Source organism: Ahaetulla prasina, chromosome 7 (assembly GCF_028640845.1).
Source record: "Ahaetulla prasina isolate Xishuangbanna chromosome 7, ASM2864084v1, whole genome shotgun sequence".
NCBI classification, from domain to species: Eukaryota; Metazoa; Chordata; class Lepidosauria; order Squamata; family Colubridae; genus Ahaetulla; species Ahaetulla prasina.
This window is the reverse complement of record NC_080545.1, coordinates 9,938,474-9,965,338: the sequence shown is the minus strand read 5'-3', so window position 1 is coordinate 9,965,338 and position 26,865 is coordinate 9,938,474. Positions and strand designations below refer to the sequence as shown.

Genomic DNA, 26,865 nt, shown 5'->3' with positions numbered 1-26,865 from the left:
AAAGAATCAATTTTCAGCAAATGAACCAGCAAACATGTGGAAAACTCTTAAAAATATCACCGGCTATGGCAACCCCCCTTCCCAGGCTGAAGGTAATCAACAACTGGCAGATGACCTGAATGAGTTTTACTGCAGGTTTGAAAGGAAACTACAGCCACCTATCTCCACAACCCCCATCTCAGACACACCAACAACAGCCAAGCCTCCTACAACTGACCCCATTTCATTGGGTTCACAACCCCTAGTGATCACAGAAAAGGAAGTGCAGGACCTATTTCACAGACAAAAGCCAGGAAAAGCTCCAGGCCCAGACAAGATAACTCCTTCTTGCTTAAAAGTTTGTGCTGACCAATTGGCCCCCATCTTCACCCATATTTTCAATAAATCACTAGAGATGTGCTATGTTCCTTCTTGCTTCAAACGCTCTACCATCATCCCAGTGCCGAAGAAGCCCACCATCAAGGAACTGAATGACTACAGACCAGTTGCTCTAACATCTGTAGTCATGAAAACCTTTGAAAGGCTAGTGCTTTCCTACCTGAAAACCATCACGAATCCGCTCTTAGACCCCTTGCAATTTGCATACCGAGCAAATAGATCAACAGATGATGCTGTTAATATGGCTCTGCACTACATCCTACAACATCTTGAGTCTCCAAAGACCTATGCAAGGGTCCTTTTGTAGACTTTAGTTCAGCATTCAATACCATCATTCCAGACATTCTTCTAACTAAGCTAAACCAGCTACAGGTACCGGAACAGACTTGTAAGTGGATCACAAGCTTCCTAACAAACAGGAAGCAGCAGGTGAAGCTAAGCAAGATCACATCAAATACCTGTACAATTAGCACAGGGGCCCCCCAAGGCTGGGTGCTCTCCCCACTTCTCTTCTCTCTGTATACCAATGACTGCATCTCCAATGATCCATTTGTTAAGCTACTGAAGTTCGCAGATGACACAACAGTGATTGGTCTCATTCGAGACAATGACGAATCCGCATATAGACGAGAGGTCGAGCGACTAGCCTTGTGGTGCAACCAAAACAATCTGGAACTGAACACACTCAAAACCGTAGAAATGGTGGTAGACTTTAGGAAAAACCCTTCCATACTTCCACCTCTCACAATACTTGACAACACAGTATCAACAGTAGAAACCTTCAAATTTCTGGGTTCTATCATATCGCAAGATCTCAAATGGACAGCTAACATCAAAAACATCATTAAAAAAGGACAACAAAGAATGTTCTTTCTGCGCCAACTCAGTAAGCTCAAACTGCCCAAGGAGCTGCTGATCCAATTCTACAGAGGAATTATTGAGTCTGTCATTTGCACCTCTATAACTGTCTGGTTCGGTTCTGCAACCCAACAAGAAAAACACAGACTTCAGAGGATAATTAGAACTGCAGAAAAATAATTGCTACCAACCTGCCTTCCATTGAGGACCTGTATACTGCACGAATCAAGAAGAGGGCCGTGAAAATATTTGCAGATCCCTCGCATCCTGGACATAAACTGTTTCAACTCCTACCCTCAAAACGACGCTATAGAGCACTGCACACCAGAACAACTAGACACAAGAACAGTTTTTTCCGAAGGCCATCACTCTGCTAAACAAATAATTCCCTCAACACTGTCAGACTATTTACTGAATCTGCACTACTATTAATCGTTTCATAGTTCCCATCACCAATCTCTTTCCACTTATGACTGTATGACTATAACTTGTTGCTGGCAATCCTTATGATTTATATTCATATATTGATCATCAATTGTGTTGTAAATGTTGTACCTTGATGAACGTATCTTTTCTTTTATGTACACTGAGAGCATATGCACCAAGACAAATTCCTTGTGTGTCCAATCACACTTGGCCAATAAAATTCTATTCTATTCTATTCTATTCTATCTATATCTATCATCTATCTTGTATCTTCTATCTATCTATCTATCTATCTATCTATCTATCTATCTATCTATCTATCTATATATCTATCTATCTATCATCTATCTATCTATCATCTATATCTATCATCTATCTTGTATCTTCTATCTATCTATCTATCTATCTATCTATCTATCTATCTATCTATCTATCTATCTATCTATCATCTATCTATCTATCATCTATATCTATCATCTATCTTGTATCTTCTATCTATCTATCTATCTATCTATCTATCTATCTATCTATCTATCTATCTATCTATCTACCTACCTACCTACCTATCTATCTATCATGTATCTATTTCTATTGTCTATCTACTGGTATCTATCTATCTATCTATCTATCTATCTATCTATCTATCTATCTATCTATCTATCTATCTATCTATCATCTATCTATCTATCATCTATATCTATCATCTATCTTCTATCTATCTATCTATCTATCTATCTATCTATCTATTTATCTAATATATCTATCTATCTATCATCTATATCTATCATCTATCTTGTATCTTCTATCTATCTATCTATCTATCTATCTATCTATCTATCTATCTATCTATCTATCTATCTATCTATCTATCTATCTATCTAATCTATCCATCCACCCAGCCAGCCAGCCATTGATTATCATTTGTCATCTGTCAATCTCTCTTCCTCCCTCCCTCCCTCCCACTATCTGTCAACCATTGTCTGTCTGTCTCTCTCTCTCTCTCTCATCTATCATCTATTTATCATCCATCCATCCATCCATCCATCCAGTGATGTTTGTCAGGAAAAACTCAAGGGAAGGAATTTTCTGAAAATGATTTCAAGGTCCTCAGGACATGCAGGATGTAGACAGCAATCTTTCAGTTATTGTTTCTTATCCCTTTTCCATTCGTCGCATAGCCTGTTTGAATAGACTTCTCTGTTCCTTGGGGTCGTTTTGTTCCTTTCTCCCCTGCCTGCCAGGCTATCCTCCAATGCTTGCCATGCTCTCTGGCAGGGAAGAAAGCTGGAGGGGGAGGCACCGTGCTTGGCAGGTTGCCAGGTTTCCTCTCCCATTTTTCAGCCGTAGCTTTCCGTGAAATTGTTCGGTCTGCATCTTTCTCTAAGATTTCATCTCTTTCTTTCATCAGGGACACCATATTCCCATTCTGCTTAGTAATTTGGGCACCAAATATGGCGTAGAAATATTGGTAATACGGTAAAAATACGGGCCAGCAGTGGGGGAACCCATGTTCTAATCCATCCTCAGTTTTCTGGGGATTGATCAGCTCAGCTCATAGTGTTGCTGTTGTTGCTGTTGTTGTTGTGTGGATACAATGGGAGGTGGGGATGCTATGTACAGATCTACCTTAGGGTATAAATCTAACAAACATGTTTGGGCCATCAGAATGAAGAAAAATAGCCTTTAGCAAGCGCTGTACCTTACTATTTCAGATTTCTCCATTGCCCTTATTTAGAAAGTAAAAAAAAAACACCCTCCTATATTATTTATTCTAGCCTCAGTACCACTTCTTATTTTTATAGTTACATTACCACTTACATAAGGGGAAACAAAACACTAAAAATATTTAAATAGCACATCTTCTAACTTGAATAGTCAAGAATATTCTTTCCCCGCCGATACATTTATGTGTATGGTTACAGATTTATTTCTCAAATTTTTATGCTGCAGCACCCGCCCAGCAATTCTCGGCAGTTTACAATAAAATTTAAAAAAAATATGAATATAAAAGCAATTTAAAATTGTAAGAATTAAATAGAGAGTGTAAACCAGGGATCCCGCTTCTCTGTCACTCTGCTATAATCCACGCCTTTCCTTGATGTATGGTTGAAATGTAGAGATATTTGTTAGTGGAGTCTGACAGTGGATAGATAGATAGATGATAGATAGATAGATAGATAGATAGATAGATAGATAGATAGATAGATAGATAGATATTAGATACATAGAGAGAGATATTATAGATGATGGAGATGATAGATAGAGGATAGATGGATGATAGATAGATAGATAGATAGATAGATAGATAGATAGATAGATAGATGATAGATAGATAGATAGATGATAGATAGATAGATAGATAGATAGATAGATAGATAGATAGATAGATAGATAGATAGATAGATAGATAGATAGATATTAGATACATAGAGAGAGATATTATAGATGATGGAGATGATAGATAGATGATAGATGGATGATAGATAGATAGATAGATAGATAGATAGATAGATAGATAGATAGATAGATAGATAGATGATAGATAGATAGATAGATAGATAGATAGATAGATAGATAGATAGATAGATATTAGATACATAGAGAGAGATATATTATAGATGATGGAGATGATAGATGATAGATGGATGGAGAGGGAGAGATAGATAGATGATAGATAGATAGATAGATTGATTGATAGATAGAAGATAGATAGATAGATAGATAGATAGATAGATAGATAGATAGATAGATAGACAGACAGATAGACAGACAGATATTAGATACATAGAGAGAGAGAGAGATTACAGATGACGAAGATGATAGGTAGATGATAGATGGATGGAGAGGGAGAGAGAGAGAGAGATGATAGAAGATGATAGATAGATAGATAGATAGATAGATAGATAGATAGATAGATAGATAGATAGATAGATAGATAGATAGATAGACATACAGACAGACAGATAGACAGACAGATATTAGATACATAGAGAGAGAGAGATTACAGATGACGAAGATGATAGGTAGATGATAGATGGATGGAGAGGGAGAGAGAGAGAGAGATGATAGATGACAGAGATGATAGATGATGGATGGATAGAGAGAAAGGGGGAGGCAGATAATAGATACATGCAATGCTGGCCTAAAGTAAATTAATAAAAGTATTAATTATGAGTGATTAAGCTGAAATCCCTCTAGGAGTCACTACACTAAGCGAGTAAATTTTTTCTCTTTCACAAGCACAATACCTATTCCTCAGGGAGGGCAATCTCGTTTTAAAGGGTTTGTTGTTTTTCTGGATATTTGAACATTGTTTATTGCAGCTTTTGCTTGGTCGTCTCATTAGCTGAACTGCTCACAATCACAAACGCGAGACGGGCAGCTATACAAAGTCAAAATAGTAAAATAAATATGATCTCTGCGCAGAGCTTTTCTGACTACTTGAAATACGAGCAGCGTACGGGTCTGGATGGGGAGAAACAGACTCAAGCTCAATCCCTCCAAGACAGAGTGGCTGTGGATGCCAGCACCCCGGTACAGTCAGCTGCAACCGCGGCTGACTGTTGGGGGCGAGTTATTGGCCCCAATGGAGGGGGTACGCAACTTGGGTGTCCTCCTGGATGGGCGGCTGTTGTTTGATGATCATTTGGCGGCCGTCTCCAGGAGGGCCTTTCACCAAGTACGCCTGGTCCGCCAGTTGCGCCCCTTCCTTGACCGGGATGCCTTATGCACGGTCACTCACGCTCTTGTCATTTCTCGTTTGGATTATTGCAATGCTCTCTACATGGGGCTGCCCTTGAAGTGCACCCGGAGGCTTCAGCTAGTCCAGAATGCAGCTGCGCGGGTAATAGTGGGAGCAACTCGTTACTCCCATGTAAGACCACTCCTGCGCAGTCTGCACTGGCTTCCTGTGGTTATTCGGGTGCGCTTTAAGATCTTGGTTACCACCTTTAAAGCGCTCCATGGCTTAGGGCCCGGGTATTTACGGGACCGCCTGCTGTTACCTTATGCCTCCCACCGACCCGTACGCTCACACAGAGAGGGTCTTCTCAGGGCCGTCCACCAAACAATGTCGGCTGGCGGCCCGCAGGGGTAGGGCCTTCTCTGTTGGAGCTCCTACGCTTTGGAACGAACTTCCCCCTGGTTTACGCCAAGTGCCTGATCTTCGGACTTTTCGCCGTGAGCTGAAAACGCATTTATTTATTCAAGCGGGACTGGCTTAAAAGTTTTATTAAATTTTAATTGGGGTTATTTATGAATTTCAGAGTTTTAAATTTTTTAAATTTCGCCCATCTTTGTAATATGCTTGGTTTTAAGTTTCTGTTTTAATGTGTATATTGCGGGGTTTTTATTATCTGGCTGTACACCGCCCTGAGTCCTTCGGGAGAAGGGCGGTATAAAAATCTAATAAAATAAAATAAAATAAAATAAATAAATAAATAAATAAAGCGTGAGTATGCGACACTGGGTTTCCTGAGGAGAATTTTTTTAAAGAAGAAAGAAAAAAAAGAAAAGAAGAAGTAACATTTCTATTTTCCTGGAGATAATTATTATTATTATTATTATTTTTTACAAGAAATAACATTTCTGTTCTTTTAACATCTCGGCGAAGATGGAGAGCAGCATCAGATGAAAGATTTTGGCAGGCTTGGCGGAAGAATAAAACACAGCTGTCCCATTACCTCTTGAGTCAGGTTTCGCTTCGCCATTTCCACTTCTCTCTGAAGCTCCCTTCGCCTCTCTAAGATTGCCCCGTCCTCTTTAGGGACAGCATCTAACTGTACAAGGGGGGGAAAAAAAAGAAGAAGGTTATGTACAGAAAAGGAGGAAAGTGTGTTATTTTAATATAACCCAACCAGGAGTGGGCTGCTGGGGGTTCGCAGGGGTTTGGAAGAACCTCAAGATTCTGTGCAGTTCGGAGAACCCCCAAATACCACTCCTGGCTGGCCCTGCCCACCCCGCTCCACCCCGCCCCTCCCAGGAGTCCCCACGCGGCCCATTTTGGATGCAGGTAAGTGCAGGATGCGGGCAGAGGCTCAGGGAGAGCGTAAAATGGGCCTATCAGAAGTTCAGGAAGGCCGGAAACGGGCATGTTTCCACCCTCCAGAGCCTGGGGAGGCAGTTTTCGCCCCCCCCGGAGGCTCGAGAAAAGCCTCTGGAGCCCGGGGAGGGCAAAAATGACCCCTCTCACCATGGAGCAGGAGGCTGACTAGGCCACACCCACCATGGCCACGCCCACCCAGCAACCAGGCAGAGAACCCCTTGCTAAAATTTTTGAACCCAGTGTTGGCGAACCTTTTCAGCACTGAGTGCCAAAACGGGAGCTCGCGCGAGCTCATGCATGCCAAAAACTGGAAGAGTAGCCACCTGGTGTGCATGCGCACGCCAGAAAGATGATCTTTCGGTTTCCAGGCCGCATATGAAAACCAGCCACCTGGCCTTGCGGTTTCTGGTGCATGCGCATGCGAAGACCAGCTGGTCAGTGCACATTTGCGTGCCGGAAACCGGAAGAGCAGCCGCTCAACACACAAACTATAGTCCAGTTTCTTCTTGAAAGCTTCCAGTGATGAAGCACCCACAACTTCCATTGGTTGATTGCTCTCACTGTCAGAAAATGTATCCTTATTTCTAGGTTGAATCTCTCCTTGATCAGTTTCCATCCATTATTCTTTGTCTGGCCATCAGGCGGTTTGGAGAATAGCTTGACCCCTTCCTCCTCTCTGTGGCAGCCCCTCAAATATTAGAAGACTGCTATTCTGTCACCCCTGGTCCTTCTCTTCACTAGTGATATAATAATATAATCAGAGGTGGGTGTCATATACTGTAACAGCCGGTTCACCCAGAACCGAAAATGTGAGCGTGCATGTGCACGGCATCGAAAAACTGGAGATTATATAGGACGTGATAGTGCCAGGGTGGATGGGCGGGCCCAGCCACAGGTCGGAACAACCAGTTTGCCTGAACCAGTCTGTCGTGTCCCACTCCTCTGCTGACGGCCGGGTCGGGGAAGTCCGTATCAAGCGTGCCTCTGCAGCTCTGCCAAAGTCCTATCAGAGTTCTCAAGGCAGGCAGGAGACCAGGATGTGACTTCAGCAATCCAAGTTAGACTTTGCCTGACTCAGAGAATGCCAGAAAGCAGATCCTTTATATAGGCCATGGGGTGTGGCTCCATGACTCAGCACTTATCCAGGCCTGCCCCTCCTTTCCTTTTGCTGACGTCGCCTCTCAACTCTCCGGAAGCGAGGATCTCTCCAGCCTCCAGCTGTTGGCAATCCTAGCTCATGACTGGCCTCACATTTTTCAGGCTCACATGCTGTGGGGGAGGGGTTTAGTTGCTCCGTTTGCCTGGGCATGGTGCCAGGGCTGGGGCTGGAGGCATGCCAGGACATTCTTCTGCACTATCAGCATCCGGCAGGAGATAAGAGGGGCCTGGCTGCGGCAGGGGGAGCGGGCGAGACACAACACAGTCCGAACCGGCAGCAGCCCACTACTGAATATAATACAGGGGTTCCCAACCCTCCCAGGACACGGCCCACTACTGGGCTGTGGTATATTTGGAACTGGGCTGCAAGAATGGGGGGCTGTCGTACATGCATGCGTGCAAGTTGATCTGCACACACGTGTGTGCACTGGCCTGCCACTTGTATGGCCTGGTTTCCTTCTCCCCCCACCAAGCTGGACCACCAGGCCGCAAAGATTGAGGACCGCTGGTCCATTCGGAAGCGGGCTGCACAAGAGGTGGGCCAACACGCGTGTACACATGTGCGTGTCTGCTTGTGGCCTGGTTCTCTTCTTCCGCCTCCCAAGCCGGGCCAGCAAGCTATAAAAGTTGGGGACTGCTGATATAATAGAAATTGCTAAACTCTTATAGCTTCGGAAATCTTAAATTTGTACTATTTTTTTCCCAAAAAAAAAAACCCAACCAAATATCTATTGTATGACATCCTTCGGTCATCCTCTTCTTAGCAACCACACTTTTTAACAGTATTTGGCCCAAACAATGGAAAAAGTAATAAAACTTGACATTGCTCTCCAAACTTACTCGTACACACCTCTAAAAGCATTCTTTCGTGACGCGACTGAACTTGTGCCAGGCTTTCGTGCGCGATTTTAAGCTGCATTTCCATCTTTTTAAAGGTGCGCAAGTCCTTCTCCTTCTCTCTTTGCATCCGACACAGAGTATCATGCAGTTTCTGTTTCAAATTCGACATGTTGCGAAAACCCATTTCTAATTGGCCCCTACGCAAGCGTAGAAAACGAGTTTTTGTTACGACATAAACAAGGGAGCCACACTTTTAACTCTCAGATTCAGACCAGCAATAATTACAGAGAAGGCTTTACAGGAGGTCACAGGTGAAATTCAGCCGGTTCTCACCGGTTTGCCCGAACCCTTAGTAAATTGCTTAGGTAGTTCGGAGAACCGGTTAAAAATAAAGTGCAAGAGAGGTTTTCTTTCTCTCTTTCTTTTTCTCACTTTCTCTCTCTCTCCCTCCCTCCCTTCAGTTAATAGCTCCACTTAACAGTTGCAGCTGGAATGTAGCTGAATCAAGTCAATAAAAAAACAGAAACTGACAGGATTAGGGCAGGGAAACCCATCAATCACCCATCTAGGGATGGGATTAACCTCTTCCCTTCTTGTTTCTTCCTGGGGGAAAAGATACAGCAGGGAACAATGATGCAGCTTGATCATACAGGCCGTGAATCTAACGCAAGTGTGGTCCAGCCAACTGTATTGCTTCTGCTGTGAAGCACCCAATTTAGAACATAGAGGACATAGAATAATAGAGTTGGAAGGTTTAATGGCTTTTGGCAGCACGCCCAGGCTTTCAATTAGCCTGAGCAGCTGCTCTTAGTTTCCCTCTCAGCTGCTGCGTTTGCTTTGGGATTGACTTTTTTTAAAAAAAGGGGGAAGAGCTGCTTTAAGTTTTCTGCATTGTTTTAGTGGTTCCTGGCACTGTCCTTTTGAGGTGTACTTCCTTCACTCTTTTTGAAAACCTCTAGTGATGGCAAGCTATTCCATTGGTTGACTGGTCTCACCCTTAGGAAATTTTTCCTTAGTCCTGGGTTGCTTCTCTCTTTGGTTAATTTCCATCCACTGTTTCTTGTTGTGCCTTTTGGTGCTTTGGAAAATAGATTGATTCTCTCATTTTTGTAAGAGCCCCTCAAATTTCCTCACAGAACAATTAATCAGTGGAACAACTTGCCTCCAGAAGTTGTAAATGCTCCAACACTGGAAGTTTTAAAGAAGAGATTGGCTAATCATTTGTCTGAAGTGGTGTAAGGGTTTCCTCCAAGGTCCTTTCCAACTCTTTTTGTTCTATTCTGTTCTAAATATTGGAACGGTGTTATTTTATTGTGCTATTTTATTGGTGAGTTGGACTAAGGAGAAATGTCCTAAGGGTGAGAGCAATCGAATTGGCCACGCCCACCCAGTCACATGACCCATTTCCCACGGAAAACACTGGGAGCCACAAAACCTGGGTAGGTGCGACTGGAGGGCGAGTCATGTGACTGGGTGGGAGTGACATTGAGTTCGCCATGCCCAGCCACTCACATGACCACCAAGCCACGTCCACCAAGCCGCGGCCACAGAATCGGTAAAAAAAAATTTGCATTCCACCACTGCAGCAGGGGTGTCAAACTCAAGGCCTGCGGGCTGAATGTGGGCCGCAGGGTTCTTAAATCCAGCCCACGGGCCAGCCTGGAAATATCAAAGGACTGGCCCGTAGTGCCTCTGATGGCTAAAACAGGCTTCGTGCAGGCTCCTTGCACAGGGGTGAAATCTACTTACCTTCCTTACCGGCTTGGACGTTTACATGCCCCGCACGCGTCACATGCGTGTGCAGACCTTCTGCATATGCGCAAAACCTTCTGTGCATGCGTAAAGGTAAAAAACACATTACTTCCTGGTTAAAACCAGGAAGTAATGACACCTGGGTGGTGGGTGTCACCAGTGATTCAGCGATCACTATTGGATCACCGAACCACCGGCCTCAATCACTACCGGATTGCAAGATCCAGTCAGAACCGGGAGCATTTCACCCCTTCCCCTGCACCTCACTTTCATCCTCCATGACCTCTGAAAATCGCCCTGAAAATGGCCCAAAAAATAACCAGCAGAGTGCTGCACGAGGCCATGGAGGGTGAAAATGTGATGCGGGGGGTCGCACGCAAACCCCCCAAGCTCTGTTTTGGCCAGCAGGGTGCTGCAGGAGGCATCCATCCTGCCCCCTTCTTGCTGGCCCGCAGAGGACAACTACAATGCTGATCTGGTCCTCGAAGAAATCCAGTTTGACGCCCCTGTTTTACAGTATTCGGATTTTTTTAAAAAAAATAATGTGATTTGTTCAGGTGTTTTGTCATATCAATGTTTCAGATCTTTCCCACCCATCCAGTTATTTTGAGAAGTAGAATGGAATATGGAATCACGGGCATGAAGTATGGTCCAAACCTCAGTACTTTAAAAAAACCAAAACACGTTAAAGGTAGTGTTAGGAAATTGTTATTGGCCAACTGGTTGGTCAGGAAATATATAAACCAAGATTGTGTGTTTGTAGCTAAAAGTATTATTCAAGCTAAAAGTTTCTGGTCATATGAGCAGCAAATATAAATAAGAAAAGTTCTATTCTTTTTTCTCTAAAAACATATTCCTTTAAAATTAAAATTAAAATTATACAAGCTTAAACTCTAGATAAGTAAAACCAATTAAGACATTATTAACAAAATGAATATTTGTATTTAATTAAAAATTCTTAATAAAAAGGGGCCTCTGTGGCTCAGGCTGCTAAGACAGTCTGTTATTAACACAGCTGCCTGCAATTACTGCAAGTTCAAGTCCCACCAGGCCCAAGGTTGACTCAGCCTTCCATCCTTTATAACAGGGGTGTCCAAACTTGGTCCCTTTAAGACTTGTGGACTTCAACTCCCAGAGTCCCTCAGCCAGCAAAGCTGGCTGAGGACTCTGGGAGTTGAAGTCCACAAGTCTTAAAGGACCAAGTTTGACACCTACTATAAGGTAGGTAAAATGAGGACCCAGATTGTTGGGGGCAATAAGTTGACTTTGTATATAAATATACGAATAGGATGAATACTATTGCTAACATAGTGTAAGCCGCCCTGAGTCTTCGGGAGATGGGCGGTATACAAATATAATAAATAATAATAATAATAATAATAATAATAATAATAATAATAATAATAATAATAATAATAATAATAATAATAATAATAATAATAATAATAATAATAATAATAATAATGTAGCTTTAAAAACTTTGTTGCATCATCATGCATCCTGATCGGCTGAGCTCTGTAGCCAATGTACTTAAGGAAAGCTGAATTATGGTTTGTTGTGAACTCTACACCATTTTTACCTACTGATATGCTGTAACTCTATATTTGATCTCTATGCATGACCATTGCTTGATCTATGGCTATTTGTTGCTTCTTTAATATTTATTGACTGTTTTTATATTGAACTTTGTTCCTGAATGATACTAAAGAAGATCTGTTTTATTGTATTTTTCTACAACTGGTAAGAAGACTTTATATTTGAAAAAATATCCCTCGACTAATCTTTATCTCACTTTATATGTGTATGACCTGGATTGTTTTTGGACTACAATTTTGCTTTTCCCCTAAAAGTAAAATATTATCAAAACCCAGTTTGTTTGTATGTTAACGGTTATTGTCCACAATCCCAGTGGTCTTCCGGGTTCAATTCAAGGTTCTTGTTATCACCTTTAAAGCGCTCCATGGCTCAGGACTGTGATATTTACGGGACAGCCTACTGCCACCAGTAGCCTCTCACCGACCATTGCGCTCTCACAGAGAGGGCCTCCTCCAGATACCGTCAGCCAAACAATGTCAGCTGGCGACCTCCAGGGGGAGGGCCTTCTCTGTGGGGGCTCCTGCCCTCTGGAACGAGCTGCCTCCGGGGCTTCGTCAACTCCCCGACCTCCGGACCTTCCGCCACAAGCTGAAGACGCTGTTGTTTCGACGTGCAGGACTAGCTTGAACATAGTTTTAAATCGGGGTTTTTAAATTGGGGTTTTTAACTGGGGTTTTACTCGTATTTAAAAAATTTTAGGCTATTTATCGAATTAGTTTTTTATACTGTTTTTAATCTGTATTATATGTATTCTGGTTTTATTGGCTGTGAACCGCCCTGAGTCCTTCGGGAGAAGGGCGGTATACAAATATAATAAATAAATAAATAAATAAATCATTCTCAGTCGTTTTCGTGCGTAAATTCAAAGGGTACTCTGCTCAATAGCAGAGTACAACATCGGTTGTGAGACAAGACTGTCCTTAACAGGTAGTCCTTGACTTTATGACCACAGTTAACCCCAAAATTTATATTGCTAAGCGAACAATTGTTAAGCGAATTTTTGCCCCATTTTACAATCTTTCTTGCCACGGTCTCGATGACCGACTCAGATCGGATCCTGCGACGTTATCCTGGGACAGGTACATTTACCTTCATTCGCTAAAAATTAAATATTCAGGAAGAACTTACCTCTCTGAAATGGCGGTGCCTTCGTTCTCTTTATTAATCTCGTGCACCTTGGTCTGAGTGTTGAATTCTCGCTCTTTGATCTCGAGCAGCGCTTTCTTCCCTTCGACCTCTTTGATGGCGTCTTCTTTCTCCGCCATGGTCTCCGTGCTCTTGGTCTCCATTTTTTTGGACGTCTCCAGAAGTTCTTGCGCTTCTTCCTGAAGTGAGAGTTTCCTTTTCTCGATGTCTCTGTAAGCAGCGGGGGCAGAGGCTGACGTGAGTAAGGATAAGGTGTCTGTGTTTCCTATTTGTGGTATATATATATTTTTTTTAAAAATGTTATTTGGTAAACAGGGATGTAGAACATGGGTGTCAAACTTGCGTTGTCGTCACGTGACGTATCACCACTTTTTTCCCCCTTCGCTAAACTGGAGATGGGCGTGGTGAGCACGTGACATATCCGGCCCATGGGCCGCGAGTTTGACACCCCTATGTAGAAGGTTATGAATTACAAGCTGGGAAATTATTATGGTTAAAATATATTTATCAGTATTGAACCCAGGGGAGGAACATTTTAGGTGTATGTTTGATATTTTGTTTAGTAAACATTTTTGGTTTTGTTTGTTTCTTTTGTTTGTGTTTTTTTCCTTTTCTTTTTTTCCTTTTTGGATTTTGTATTTGAACTTTGGAAATACGTAAAAAAATATCAAAAGATAATTGCTTAAAATCTGCGTAAGGTATTTTTGGCTTTTATTATTTCAAGAATAGAGTAGAATAGAGTGGAGTGGAGTGGAGTGGAGTGGAGTGGAGTGGAGTGGAATAGAGTAGAATAGAATAGAACAGAACAGAATAGAATAGAAAATAGGAGCTGGAAGGGACCTTGAAGATCTTCTAGTCCAGCTCCCTGCTCAAACTTATATTTCAGATAAGTGGCTATCTCGTTTCTTCTGGAGTAGAGTAGAGAACAGATTAGGATTCTTTACTGGCCAAGTGTGATTAGACACACAAGGAATTTGTCTCTGGTGCAGAAGCTCTCAGTGTACATACAGAGGACAGCCACATGGTACATTCTACCCAAGAGCAGAGCATACATGTAATCACAGTCTAATTCTTGAGATTGTAACTATATTCATGGAATGGAATAGAATGGATTGGAATGTGGAATAGAATAGAATAGAATAGAATAGAATAGAATAGAAGAGAAGAGAAGAGAAGAGAAGAGAAGAGAAGAGAAGAGAAGAGAGTATTTTAAAAGGTGGAATAACAATATAATAATAATAGTAATACAATAATGTCAAATCCAGTCTAAACATCTAGCTGATTGTGCAATCAACGATAATAATAAAGCGAAGAACATACTGCATTCGGCGGCTTATTTTTTCCATATCTTTTCCGAGCTGAATCGGAATGGCTTGGAGACGGACGAGTTCATCCTGGTGATAAAATAAACATAAATATTAGCCCGCGTGAAACTAAGCGTTTAAGAATGTTTCAGGATGAATTAACTTCAAGCTGGGTCATAGGAACGATCCGAGAATGGTTTTTTTTCCCCCTTTGAAATACATTGGAGTCTAGAAGTTGAGTCGTGACAATTGGTCTTCTTTCTTCTTCTTTTGGTTGGAAACGTTTTGTTGCTTACCCAAGTAGCGTCTTCAGTCTGAGCAAGTTGCTTAGGGGGAACCCCATATACCAGGCCTGTCAAAATGGCGGCCCTGAGGGCCATAGCTGGCCCACGCAGACCATACCTGCCCCGGCTCTGCAAAGGCAAAAAACATCCTGATACATCCCGATACAGCCCACGATGTGATTGGGTTTGACACCCCTCCCATAAACCCGTATCTGTTGTGACCAAGGCCCAAGTAGTGTGTACTAAACACAATTCAGTCCTCAACAAACTTATTTTATTAAAATAGCTCAGAATTAATTCATTCTCAGATTACTGCAAAACAAAATTCTTCATAAAGAGTCCCTCGGCCTTATCACCAACCTTTGATGTCTTTGGCAAAGGCTTTTCTTGGCAAACCCCCCACAAAGTTCAAGAGATGCTGACAAGAAGCACGGAAATCAACGTTGCTTTTCCACAAAGAACCCAACAGCTCGTTGCTGCTCTTTTAAGCCTTATGGGAGTGGCCAATCATCTCCTGGCGTTACTCCTGAGTCGTCCTTTTTTTCTTCAGCTGCTCTTGCCTTCTGGCAGCTTTTCGCATGCGTGCACTAGGAACAGGCTCCTCCTGTTCCTCTACCTCTCTGTTATCCGACTCTGGAGGCTCCGGAGTCCGCGCATCACTCCCAGATGGCCATGTCCCCATCTCTGCCTCCAATGCAGAGCCCTCATCTGGGCCTTCCCCTGACTCCAGGACTGGTCCATTGTCCTCCCCAGTTTCCTCACTGTCTTGACTCCGTTGCCAGATCCACGGGCTGCTGACAGACCACAACACTGTCCTGCAGGAAGGTTTCACTTCTTCACCTAATTTGAATAGGCTCCTTAGGTGAGTAGGCAGAGGTCAGTCGGGATATAAATGTTAAAATACCTAAATCCTTTACGACGACGATGATGATGATGATATCCATTTAGTCCAGTCTGACTCTTGACAGTTTATGAGCCAGGTCTCTCCATGTCTTCCCATCTTGCACAACTTCCGTGAGTTTTTCTATGTTTGGTCTGGTATCAACTTTGATGGTGTCCAGCTGCCATGTTCTTTGGTGCTCTGGTTTCCTTTTACTGTTAACTCTTCCAATAGCAATAGCACTTAGACTTATATACTGCTTCATGGTGCTTTACAGCCCTCTCTAAGTGGTTTACAGAGTCGGCACAGCGCCCCAACAATCTGGCTCCTCATTTAACCAACCTCAGAGGGATGGAAGATTGAGTCAACCTTGAGCCAATCAGGATCGAACTGCTAGCAGTCGGCAGAATTAGCCTCCAATACTGCATTCTAACCATTGCACCACCATGGCTCTTAATATAATTGTAATATGTTTGTGATGATAGCAATAGCACTTAGACTTATATACTGCTTCATGATGCTTTACAGACCTCTCTAAGTGGTTTATAGAGTCGGCATATTGCCCCCAACAATCTCGCTCCTCATTTAACCAACCTTGGATAGATGGAAGGCCGAATCAATCTTGAGCCTGGTGAGAATCGAACTGCTGGCAGTCAGCAGAATTCCCCTGCAATACCCCATTCTAACCACCACAGCTCTTGCTTTCTCCAATGAATTTGCTTTCTCCAGTGAATTCCCATGCATATGTCCAATGTAAGATGCAGTTTCATGATTTTGCCTTCCAGTGACGTGTCTGGTGTTACGTGATCCAATACTTGCTTGTTAGTCATCTTTGCTATCCAAGGAATGCACAGGAGCCTTCTCCCGCAACACAGCCCAAATGAATCCTTTACCCAAGGGGAGGCATTAAATGTGCCCCCCCTCAATGAACCTGTAGTGGTCTGCCAGCAGCCAAGGACCTGGCAGTGGAGTCGGACAGTGAGGAGGCTGGGGAGGACCATGGGCCAGTCCTGGAGTCATGGGAAGTTCTGGACGAGGGCTCTGCGTCAGAGGCAGAGATGGGGTCAGGGCCATCTGGGAGTGATGTGCAGACTCTGGAGCCTTCAGAGACGGAAAGCAGAGAGGCAGAGGAACAGGAGGAGCCTGTTCCTAGTGCACACACGTGAAGAGCTGCCAGAAGGCAAGAGCAGCTAAAGCAAAAAGGACGACTCAGGAGTAAGGCCAAGAGATGATTGGCCCCTCCCATAAGGCTTAAAAGAGCAGCAATGAGCTATTGGGTTCTTTGTGGAAAAGCAACGTTGATTCCATTGCTTCTTGTCAGCATCTCTTGAACTTTGTGGGGGTTTTGCCAAAAAAAGCCTTTGGCAGGTTGCCAAAGACTTCAAAGGTTGGTGATAAGGCCGCAGGACTGTTTATGAAGAATTTGTTTTGGACTTAGCTGAGAATGAATTAATTCTGAGCTGTTTTAATAAAATAAGTTTGTTCAGACCTGAATTGTGTTTGGTAATCACTACTTGGGCCTCGGTCACAACAGAACCTGTGAAGTGGGCTTGATCTTCCAGGTGAGTTAATCTTCCTGGGGACTTGCTCAGACTGTGCAGTGAAGAAGCAGTGAAACATTTCGAACCAGCAAAAAAAAAAAATCCAGTTGTCTTGAATCAACTTCCACATAACTCAGTGATTCCCAAAGTGTGAGCCGCGGCCCCCCAGGGAGCCGCGCTATCGTCATGGGGGCGCCGCGGAATATCTGTGCCCGCTGGGTCTGGCGCTGATGCGCCATTTCTGGGGCGTCTGGTGCGCATGCGCAGTTGCAGGTCGGATTTCCGGGGGAGCCGCGGGCGAAAAAGATTGGGAACCTCTGACATAACTCCATCTGGAGGGCTGAGAATCTTCATCGACAAAATATATGTGAGCCTTTTTCTATACGGCTTGGAAGTAGACATCCAAATGGAGCCCTATAAATAGGCGTCTACGGGTCATCCTCCATTACCTTTAGTTCTTCTTGTTTTCGAAATAGTTCTTCCAGTTCTTTGTGCTCCTTTGCGAGACGTTTGTGCCTCGCAAAGAGATCATCTTTCAGGTGTTTGATTTCTAGCCTTCTCTGTGTTGTTTCTTTACGCAGGTCTTCGCAACTGTCCCTCAAGGCTTTGATTTTCTTGTCCGCATCCTTTAAAAAAATGAAACTGAGTGACTCATGGTATTAATGGAAAGGGGTGGGATGGGATGGGATGGGATGGAGTAGAATAGAATAGAATAGAATAGAATAGAATAGAATAGAATAGAATAGAATAGAATAGAATAGAATAGAATAGAAAATATGGAATGGAGTAGAGTGGAGTGGAGTAGAATGGAATGGAATATGGAATGGAATGGAATGGAATGGAATGGAATGGAATGGAATGGAATGGAATGGAATGGAGTGGAGTGGAGTAGAATGGAATGGAATGGAATGGAATGGAATGGAATGGAATGGAATAGAGTGGAGTGGAGTGGAGTGGAGTGGAATGGAATATGGAATGGAAGGGAATGGAGTGGTGGAGTGGAGTGGAGTGGAGTGGAGTGGAGTGGAGTGGAGTGGAGTGGAGTGGAACAGAGCGGAGCGGAACGGAGCGGAATGGAACAGAACAGAACAGAACAGAACAGAACAGAACAGAACAGAATAGAATAGAACAGGAGTAGAGTAGAGTGTAGAATAGCGTAGAGTAGGAGTAAAATAGAAACTTTATTGTCACTTTAAACACACACTAATCAGCATACATTAAAATGAAATCTATGTGATCGGGCTTCTAGTCCAGCCAGCAGGCCGGATTAATCACAGTGACCACGCCCACGCCTGGTTTAGCGAAGGGGTAGCATCAGAGCATGTTAATATAAGGCAATTGGCAGTTGGGACAGAGTTCCTTTCAGGTGGGGAGGGGGAGTAAAATGTCTGAACTCTTTAGCATCAGAGCGTGTGAATATAATACTGTATATAAAATACTAATGATCTGATGGTCATTTTGAAAAATCCTTTCTTAGCGAGCACCTAGAAGCCAAGCGGAATATACATGCCAAATTTCAAGTTTGTAGGCTTTATAGTTCTGGAAATTTCGTGATGAGTGAGTGGTATTTGGCTTTTATATAGAGAGATATCTCTTCCTTTCTTCCACTTCCAGTCATCACAAAAGCACCTTTCGTCTGTGTTTGGAAGCACCTCCAAAAAAGTACTGCATTCCATCCTTGCTAAATCGTACAATGAACAGTTTGAGGGAGCTGGGAAGGTCTAGCTAGCTTATCAAAGAGAAGGATAAGGAGGGACATGAGAGTTACCCTTAAGTTTCACAGATTTATAGGACAATTCTGGGCACATCTATTTACACTGTGTGAAAATTTTTGTTTATCTTCAGATAAACAAATATATGATTACAATCTTAACATGACTTGTCATGTTAAGGTTGTAATGATTTCCAGCAAAATCATTTTGAAGACTGTATTTTCAGCACATTGAATTAGGTGTCTGACCCATAGTGAAAAATATTGAAAAGAAAATGAATATAGCAATAGAAAGAGATAAGAAAGAGGAGAGAGATGGAAGAAAGGGAGAAGGAGAGAGGAGGAAAGAAGAAAGGGAAGAAAAGAGGAAGAAAGGGAAGGGAAATAAAAGTAGGAGAGAAGGTTAGATAAGGAGGAAGAGAGGAGGAGGGGGAGAAAGGAAGGGGAAGTAGAGAAGGAGTAGGAGAGGAGAGAAGAAAGTAGGAAGGATAAAAGAAGGGAGGGAGAGGAATGAGAAAGAGAAGAAAGATTGCTGTAAAACAAAAAAGATGAAATGGAAGAAAGAGAACCCCGGACATGTTTGAATATATCAGGATAAAAATTGAATTAGCTAAAAAATAATAAAAGAGAATATATATTAGTAAAAATGGAGAAATTAGAACTTGAGGGCGAAAGAAGATGTGGTTTATATAAATGAGCATAGAAATATTAAGACACGATTAAAATATGGAAAAAGAATATTTGGGCAGAAATTGTAACTAAGTAAAATGTATTTGGATATGTTAAGTTGTATAAGATATGAGATGGCCAATACTCTGTTCATAAACTGTGTGTGTGTGAGGGGGGGGGGGAATCAATAAAAAAATTGATTAAAAAAAAGAATTTGGTGTCTGAGGTAATGTGAGAAATTTACTTACAGAAGCTTTGGGAACTTTGCGATAGTCCTTTTCAATTAATTTCTTGTCTTCTAGTAAACTAGATAGGATAAATAATATTAAAAGGCAGTGTATAAGATAAACCTGTATTGTGACTTTTTTTCTGTGAACACACATTAAAAAATGAAATTCTGATGCCCGCTCTCAAAAGAATATATATATATATATATATTAAAGGAAGAAACAGCTGCGAGCACACATTGCTCCCAGAAGCACGAAGCTGAAGCCTGAAGATGACGAATGAGACTTCGTCGAAACGTCGCCAAGACACTTCCAATTTTACACAGGAGAAAACCCGAACAACCAAAGACCTACATACAAACACCCGTGAAAACCTCAGAAAACATATATATATATATATACATACCCCCATACACATACATGCACACACATATACATATCAGTGGTGGGATTCTGCCGGTTTTAACAACCGGTTCAGTGAGCGCGCGCTTTGCGCATGCGTGCGCCTAAGGCGCTTGCACACAGTGCTGCAAATGGAGCATTTAGAAGCTCAGTTGCTTTACCTTCCAAGTCAGTAACGGTAAGTAGAACAGCGAGGGGGGACGAATCAGCTGTGCCGCACGATTGAGATCAGCTAGAAAGCAGGAAATAAAGGACAGGATAGAGCGACGGCCGGTGGTTGGGGACAACTGATCGTCGGAGCTAGCGGTTCTCCCGAACCGGTCTGAACTGGCTGAATACCACCTCTGATACATATGCTACACACACACACACACACACAAACACACACACACACATATAAATCAATAATGTAATCAACTGAAAGCATATACCCTTTAATATTTACAACAATGTGCAATTTTTATTTCTTGTTGAACAAACATTATTATCATTTTTCACACACCGCAGTCCTGACTATGTAGAAAAAAATCTATGGAGATTCTCAGCCATCCCAGGTCCTGGTTGTCCCGATGCGTGCTTTTCCAAAAAGGCAACTGGTTTTTTTTTTCCTTTTCTTTCTTGAACGACTTTTCTTTCAGGGGCGACTCCAGTGGTGGGATTCAAGTAATTTAACAACTGGTTCTCTGCCCTAATAATTTCTCCCAATAACCAGTCTGCCAAACTGCTCAGAAAGTTAACAACTGGTTCTCCCGAAGTTGGTGCGAACTGGCTGAATCCCACCACTGGGCGACTCTCACCCTGGTCATCATTTCTTTACCCTCCTACCATCAGGAAGGAGATATAGACGTATAGCCAGCCGCACAAACAGGCTAAAGGGCTGTGAAAATATTTACAGACCCCTCGCATCCTGGACATAAACTGTTTCAACTCCTACCCTCAAAACGACTCTATAGAGCACTGCACACCAAGACAACTAGATACAAGGACAGTTTATTTCCAAACATCATCACTCTGCTAAACAAATAATTCCCTCAACACTGTCAAACTTCACATTAGGCCGCATTACTATCGCCATTGGTCTTCTCATCGTACCTGTCGCCCATCTCCTCCCACTTGTGATTACATGACTGTAACTTTGTTGCTTGTATCCTTGCAATTTATATTGATATTGATTGTTTCCTAGTATGATTTGATTGCTTATTACACTGTATGATTGTCACTGGGTATTGTGCCCTGTGATTCTTGACGAATGTATCTTGTCTTTTTATGTACACTGAGAGCATATGCACCAAGACAAATTCCTTGTGTGTCCAATCACACTTGGCCAATAAAGAATTCTATTCTATTCTATTCTAAAGAGTAATTTTTATCTGTGGGCTGTCAAGACTCCCGAATGAGAAATAACATCATAACTACGTAGTATGATGGACTGCAGGGCCAGCACAACATGTAACATGTTCACTCTGGTGCAATAAGACTGGGTGTTTTGTTAATATGATTTATCGGGTTAGGGATTTTTTGTCTTCACTGTGAGTTGTATTGTATTGGGGGGGTGCACTGAGGGAGCTCAACCAATCTCATTGTACACATGTTGTGCGCTGACAATAAAGATTTGAAATTGAAACTTGAAAACGTTTCACTTCTCATCCAAGAAGCGTCTTCATTTTTGAAATCCTTCAGTTTAGAACTGAAGAAGCTTCTTGGATGACAAGCAAAATGTTTTCAAGAAAAAAAAAACACACAAGGAAATCCCGTTGACTTTTGGAAAAGCACGTTTGGGATATAAAGTTGATCACTCATTCCTAACAGAAAAAGGCCCAACTATGTTCATCCTTCAAAATGAGGGACCAAAGGGATATTATCTTTCAAACCACATATTTTTACTTCCACAAGCTGTTGAAATGCTGTATAACGAACAGAAGGAAATTCTCCATCCACATTTATACGGATCACAATCCGAGCAGTCCTCGACTTACGACCACAACTGAGCCCAAAATTTCGGTTGCTAAGCGAGACGGTGGTTAAGTGAGTTTTGGCCACATTTGATGGCCTTTCTTGCCGCCATTAAGTGAATCACTGCAGTTGCTAGGTTAGTGACACGGTTGTTAAACTTGCCCGTTGACTCTGCTTGTCGGAAGGTCGCAAAAGGAAATGTTGGGTTCCGCTGTGGTCACAAATTGACGACGTCCAGCTACATGTAGAAAGGAAAGGAAAGGCAGTTTTTCGATGACAACATCGAAGCATTATTTTCTGAAATCTAAGCCAGTTTGGTACTGTTGCCCAGTTGGCCACTGTACAATTTGGCTGAAACTTCTAGAAGGCAGGACTTAGAGCAGGGGTCTCCAACCTTAGTAACTTTAAGGCTTGTGGACTTCAACTCCCAGAGTTCCTCAGCCAGCTTTGCTTGGGAGATAACACCAAGGACGTTCTTATGATCAATTTGGGTGTCCTTTTGAAGTTCACTGTCGGGCTTTCCAGTATGTTTTGACCTATTTTTTGTTACTTATTAACTGATAGTAAAAGCGCTGATTGTATTGCCCCTGAGTCTGACATTAAGCAATCTCACTCCACCTAATAGTGTCCTCTTCCAGTATTTCCTGCTCCGATAGGAACTCTCCTTTCTCCTCCCTCTCCTTCTCCTCTCCTTTCCCTCTCCCTCTCCTCTCCCCTCCTCTCTTCCTCTCCTCCCCGCTGACAGACAGCGGGAGAGTGGCTCCATTGGCTGTTGAGGAAACTGGGGAAGGGCAAAGTCAGGCTGGGCAGAGCAGGGGAGAGATAGAACAAGGGAGAAGGGGTTCGGATGAAGACCAAGGCCCACCCCCTCCTCATCCTAGGGCATGCAGGGAAGAATGCAGAAGAGAGCAACATGGGTTGCGTGGCTTACGAGGAAGGAAAGGGCCCGGATTCCTTCCACAAGGCACACCTGGGGATGGAGTTTAAAGGAGAGGCAGTTGGGAGGGGCGTTTGTTGGGAACAACAAACACCCTGAATTAATCTGGTGTTGAGAGTTGTGGCCTGCATTCCTGGCATTCCCTCCTGATTGTTTGAATTACTGCCATGCTACTTTGTGCCGATCTTGTTTACAGCGTTTGGACTGGAGTATCTTCAGGTTTGTGGGAGAGCTTTTCTCCAGGCCGTAAAAGGGACGTTGGGGGCAGAGTTAGTGCCAATAATGGGATTCATAACAGTTCTCTGGCTGTGTTGCCTTTATGAAACACCCCGGTCATCACACTCTCCCCTCCTCTCTTCCTCTCCTCCCCTCCCTTCCTCTCTCCGTCTCCTCCCCTCCTGTCTTCTTCTCCTCCCTTCTATCTCTCCCCTTCTCTCTCCCTTTCCCCTCTTCTTCTTCTCTCCCTCTCCCCTCTCCATGGTCAATGACCATTCGAAGTTACAATGGCCCTGAAAAAAGTGACTCATGACCGTATTTCACACTTACGACCAATGCGGCATCACATGTGATCGAAATTCAGTCACTCAGCAACTGAGTCCTATTTACGACGATCGCAGTATCCCGGGGGCACATGATCCCCTTTGGCGACCTTCTGACAAGCGAAGTCAACGGGGAAGCCGGATTCACTTAACAAGCGCGTTCCTAACTGAGCAAATGCGGCGAATCACTTAACGACCGCAGCCGGAAGAGTCATAACATGGGACAAAGCTCACTTAACAGCGGTCTCGCTTAACAACAGAAACGGTGGGCTGAATTGTGGTGGTTAAGTTAGGGAGTAGCTGTATTCTATCTTCTTTCTATTTACCTGTGTTCTGGCCTGCTTCACAAAAGCAGGAAGCAGACGCCTTGTCCTGACAAAACCCCTTTTTATTAAGCGAATGTGAATTCCTCTCCTTCACATCCAGCAAAGTCCCAGCAAACAGTCTTTCAAGGGTGAATTCACAACCACAGACCTCATCAGGCTTGGAGAGCGGCCAGGTCGATATCGTCCAAACGCAATGCTGTACAAGAAAATACTTGGCAAGGAGTCTCTGAGAGTCACGAACAGATCTTCACACTAATGAAATGAACTAATTGTTTCCTGCAAACTCCCCTCCCCTTTCGCTCCTCTTTATTCCCTGTGAGAGGGGCCATTCACCGTCCACCTGTGCCTTTACTCCCGAGTTGGCCTTTGTTCCTTAGCTGTTCCCTTCTCCTGGCAGCTCTGCGCATGTGCACATCGGGAACAGGCTCCAGCTGTTCTTCAGCCCCACTTATCTCTGACTCCAAAGGTAGCTGATAACTGTCAGACAGCAGTGGCCCCATCTCTGCCTCTGATGCAGAGCCCTCATCAGAGCCTTCCCCGGACTCCAGGCCCATGTTCCTCCCCAACCTCCTCATTGTCCCCAACCTCCTCATTGTCCTCATTGCTCTGCTGGCGGGCCACAACAACCTGGCAGTCTGGAACGACACCCCATGGAGTTTTGTTAAAATAGGCAATGGGCCAAATATTATACCCACCTATTCAGCTTATACTGAATTTCAAACTCTCTCTCTTGAATGGCGTTGTACTCGTTGAAGTATCTCAGGTACTGCTGCCTCAGTTTAGAGACCTCTGAAGTGGCGTCCTCTGGGAACTGCTCGGCTTTTTCCAGTGCCTGCTGCTGGTCCTCCAGCTTAACCGTAAAACGTTTAGCATCCTGCAGCAGCTGAATCTCTGATTCCTGTAAACTAGAATAAAACTGGTGATGTCCGGGGAGGGTTGTTCTTTTTTTATCCAAATGATACTCTCTATTGAAGAATTCATCGGTCCTCGTGGTTAATTGGTTCCAGAGGCGCACTGAGTACCAAAAACTATGAGTACCAAACATTTTTTTCTCTGTCAGGAATAATGGAGTGAGTCACAACAAGGCAGCTGACAGCAATAAATTCTAGTCTGTGCGTCAAATACCAGACAAATGATGAGTACCGGGACAAAATGGGGCCTCTGGTGGCTCAGCAGACTAAGTCTGCCTGTTATTAACACAGCTGCTTGCAATTACTGCAAGTTCAAGTCCCACCAGGCCCAAGGTTGACTCAGCCTTCCATCCTTTATAAGGTAGGTAAAATGAGGACCCAGATTGTTGGGGGCAATAAAAGTTGACTTTGTATATAATATACAAATGGATGAAGACTATTGCTTAACACAGTGTAAGCCGCCCTGAGTCTTCGGAGAAGGGCGGGATATAAATTCAAATAAAAAAATAAAAAAATAAAAAATAAATCATGTAAAAAAAATGCATCGAGTACCAAATCTTCAAAGCATTTGAATACCAAGGTACCAGTGGTGGGATTCAAATTTTTTTTTTACTACTGGTTCTGTGGGCGTGGCTTGATGGGCGTGGCAGGGGAAGGTTACTGCAAAATCCCCATTTCCTCCCAATCAGCTGGGACTTGGGAGGCAGAGAATAGATGAGGGCGGGGCCAGTCAGAGGTGGTATTTACCAGTTCTCCAAACTACTCAAAATTTCCGCTACCGGTTCTCCAGAACTGGTCAGAATCAGCTGAAACCCACCTCTGCAAGGTGCCACTGTACGTGTAAAATTTACCAAACAGCATCCAATTTATTGATGCTACTGATCAGTCAGTTGATCAGATAATTTTTGGACAAAGCTTTAGCAGACTGATTAAAATATGTCCGGATTGAGCCCTGTTTTCTGTAACAGATGCAACAGAATGGAATGGAATGGAGTGGAGTGGAGTGGAGTGCGAATAGGTTGTAAAAAATGCTTTTAAAAGTAAAAAAAAAAAGGCAGCTCAGCTGTAATCGGCAGAGCCTTTTTTTTTTTACTTTTAAAAGCAATTTGTAAAAGAAGAGGCAGGCGGGCAAGCAGGCAAGTGGGCGACTGGGCAATTGGGTGAGCATGGGCGGGGTGGGGGGGCAGGGATTTTTGCTCCCGGTTCTTCGAACCACCTGCTGCCATCGCTACTGGATCAGCCGGTCCGGTCCAAACCAGGAACATTTCACCCCTGAGCTGAAGGTCTTTTGCTCTGTAGATAGGCTAGCCCAATCTTTCTCAATGGGCACAAAATATCTGCTGGGGGCTACTTAGAAAGACTTGGGGGGGGGTGTTTTCGGTCTCCAAGAGCATGTTTCTCCATTCCTCCTTTAGGGAAATATAATATTCTGCCTTTTTTAATATTCCTCAAAATAGTTCCTTCTTCAAGGAGAGGGGTGGGTGCTAACTTTCTAGTGCCTCTTCTTGGTTTACTAAAATGCTTTTCAAAATACACCATTTAAAGCAAGGATCTCCAACCTTGGCAACTTTAAGACTCGTGGACTTCAACTCCCAGAATCCCTCAGCAAGCAAAGCTGGCTGAGAAACTCTGGGAGTTGAAGTCCACAAGTCTTAAAGTTGCTAAAGTTGGAGACCCCTATTTTAAAGCAGGCTTTTCCGCTTTAGATTCTAGTTTTGATTGTAAATTTTGGCTGTTGTAAAGGATGGAGAGCTGCCAGCATAGCAAGTTGAATAAATAAGCTATCAGTGTCCAAAATGTATTTGATCCCTACACAAAAGCAGGAGGACATGGTCTTTTTTCTCGTATTTTCTGTCTTTTTCTGTCTTTTAATGCACGAGCGTGCTTTTCCCTCATGCCAAGAATACAATAAAAAAAAAAACAGGTTTCAATGGGAAAAAAAAGAAGCGTTTTCCTCTGACTCATCATTTTAAAGCAGAGAAA

The 26,865-nt window shown here is 43.2% G+C and overlaps 1 protein-coding gene across 1 annotated transcript in view; it reads right to left on the bottom strand.

The window, feature by feature from the left end:
- Nucleotides 1-26,865, bottom strand: part of CCDC146 (coiled-coil domain containing 146) — a 129,620-nt gene that overhangs the window by 32,181 nt on the left and 70,574 nt on the right. The window contains exons 4-10 of the mRNA XM_058189538.1: nt 24,667-24,876; nt 19,836-19,893; nt 17,657-17,833; nt 14,519-14,592; nt 13,181-13,408; nt 8,715-8,901; nt 6,345-6,440 (exon numbers count right to left, since the gene is read on the bottom strand). Of these exons, the coding sequence (XP_058045521.1) occupies nt 6,345-6,440; nt 8,715-8,901; nt 13,181-13,408; nt 14,519-14,592; nt 17,657-17,833; nt 19,836-19,893; nt 24,667-24,876 (1,030 nt within the window). The remainder of the gene's footprint in view (nt 1-6,344; nt 6,441-8,714; nt 8,902-13,180; nt 13,409-14,518; nt 14,593-17,656; nt 17,834-19,835; nt 19,894-24,666; nt 24,877-26,865) is intronic.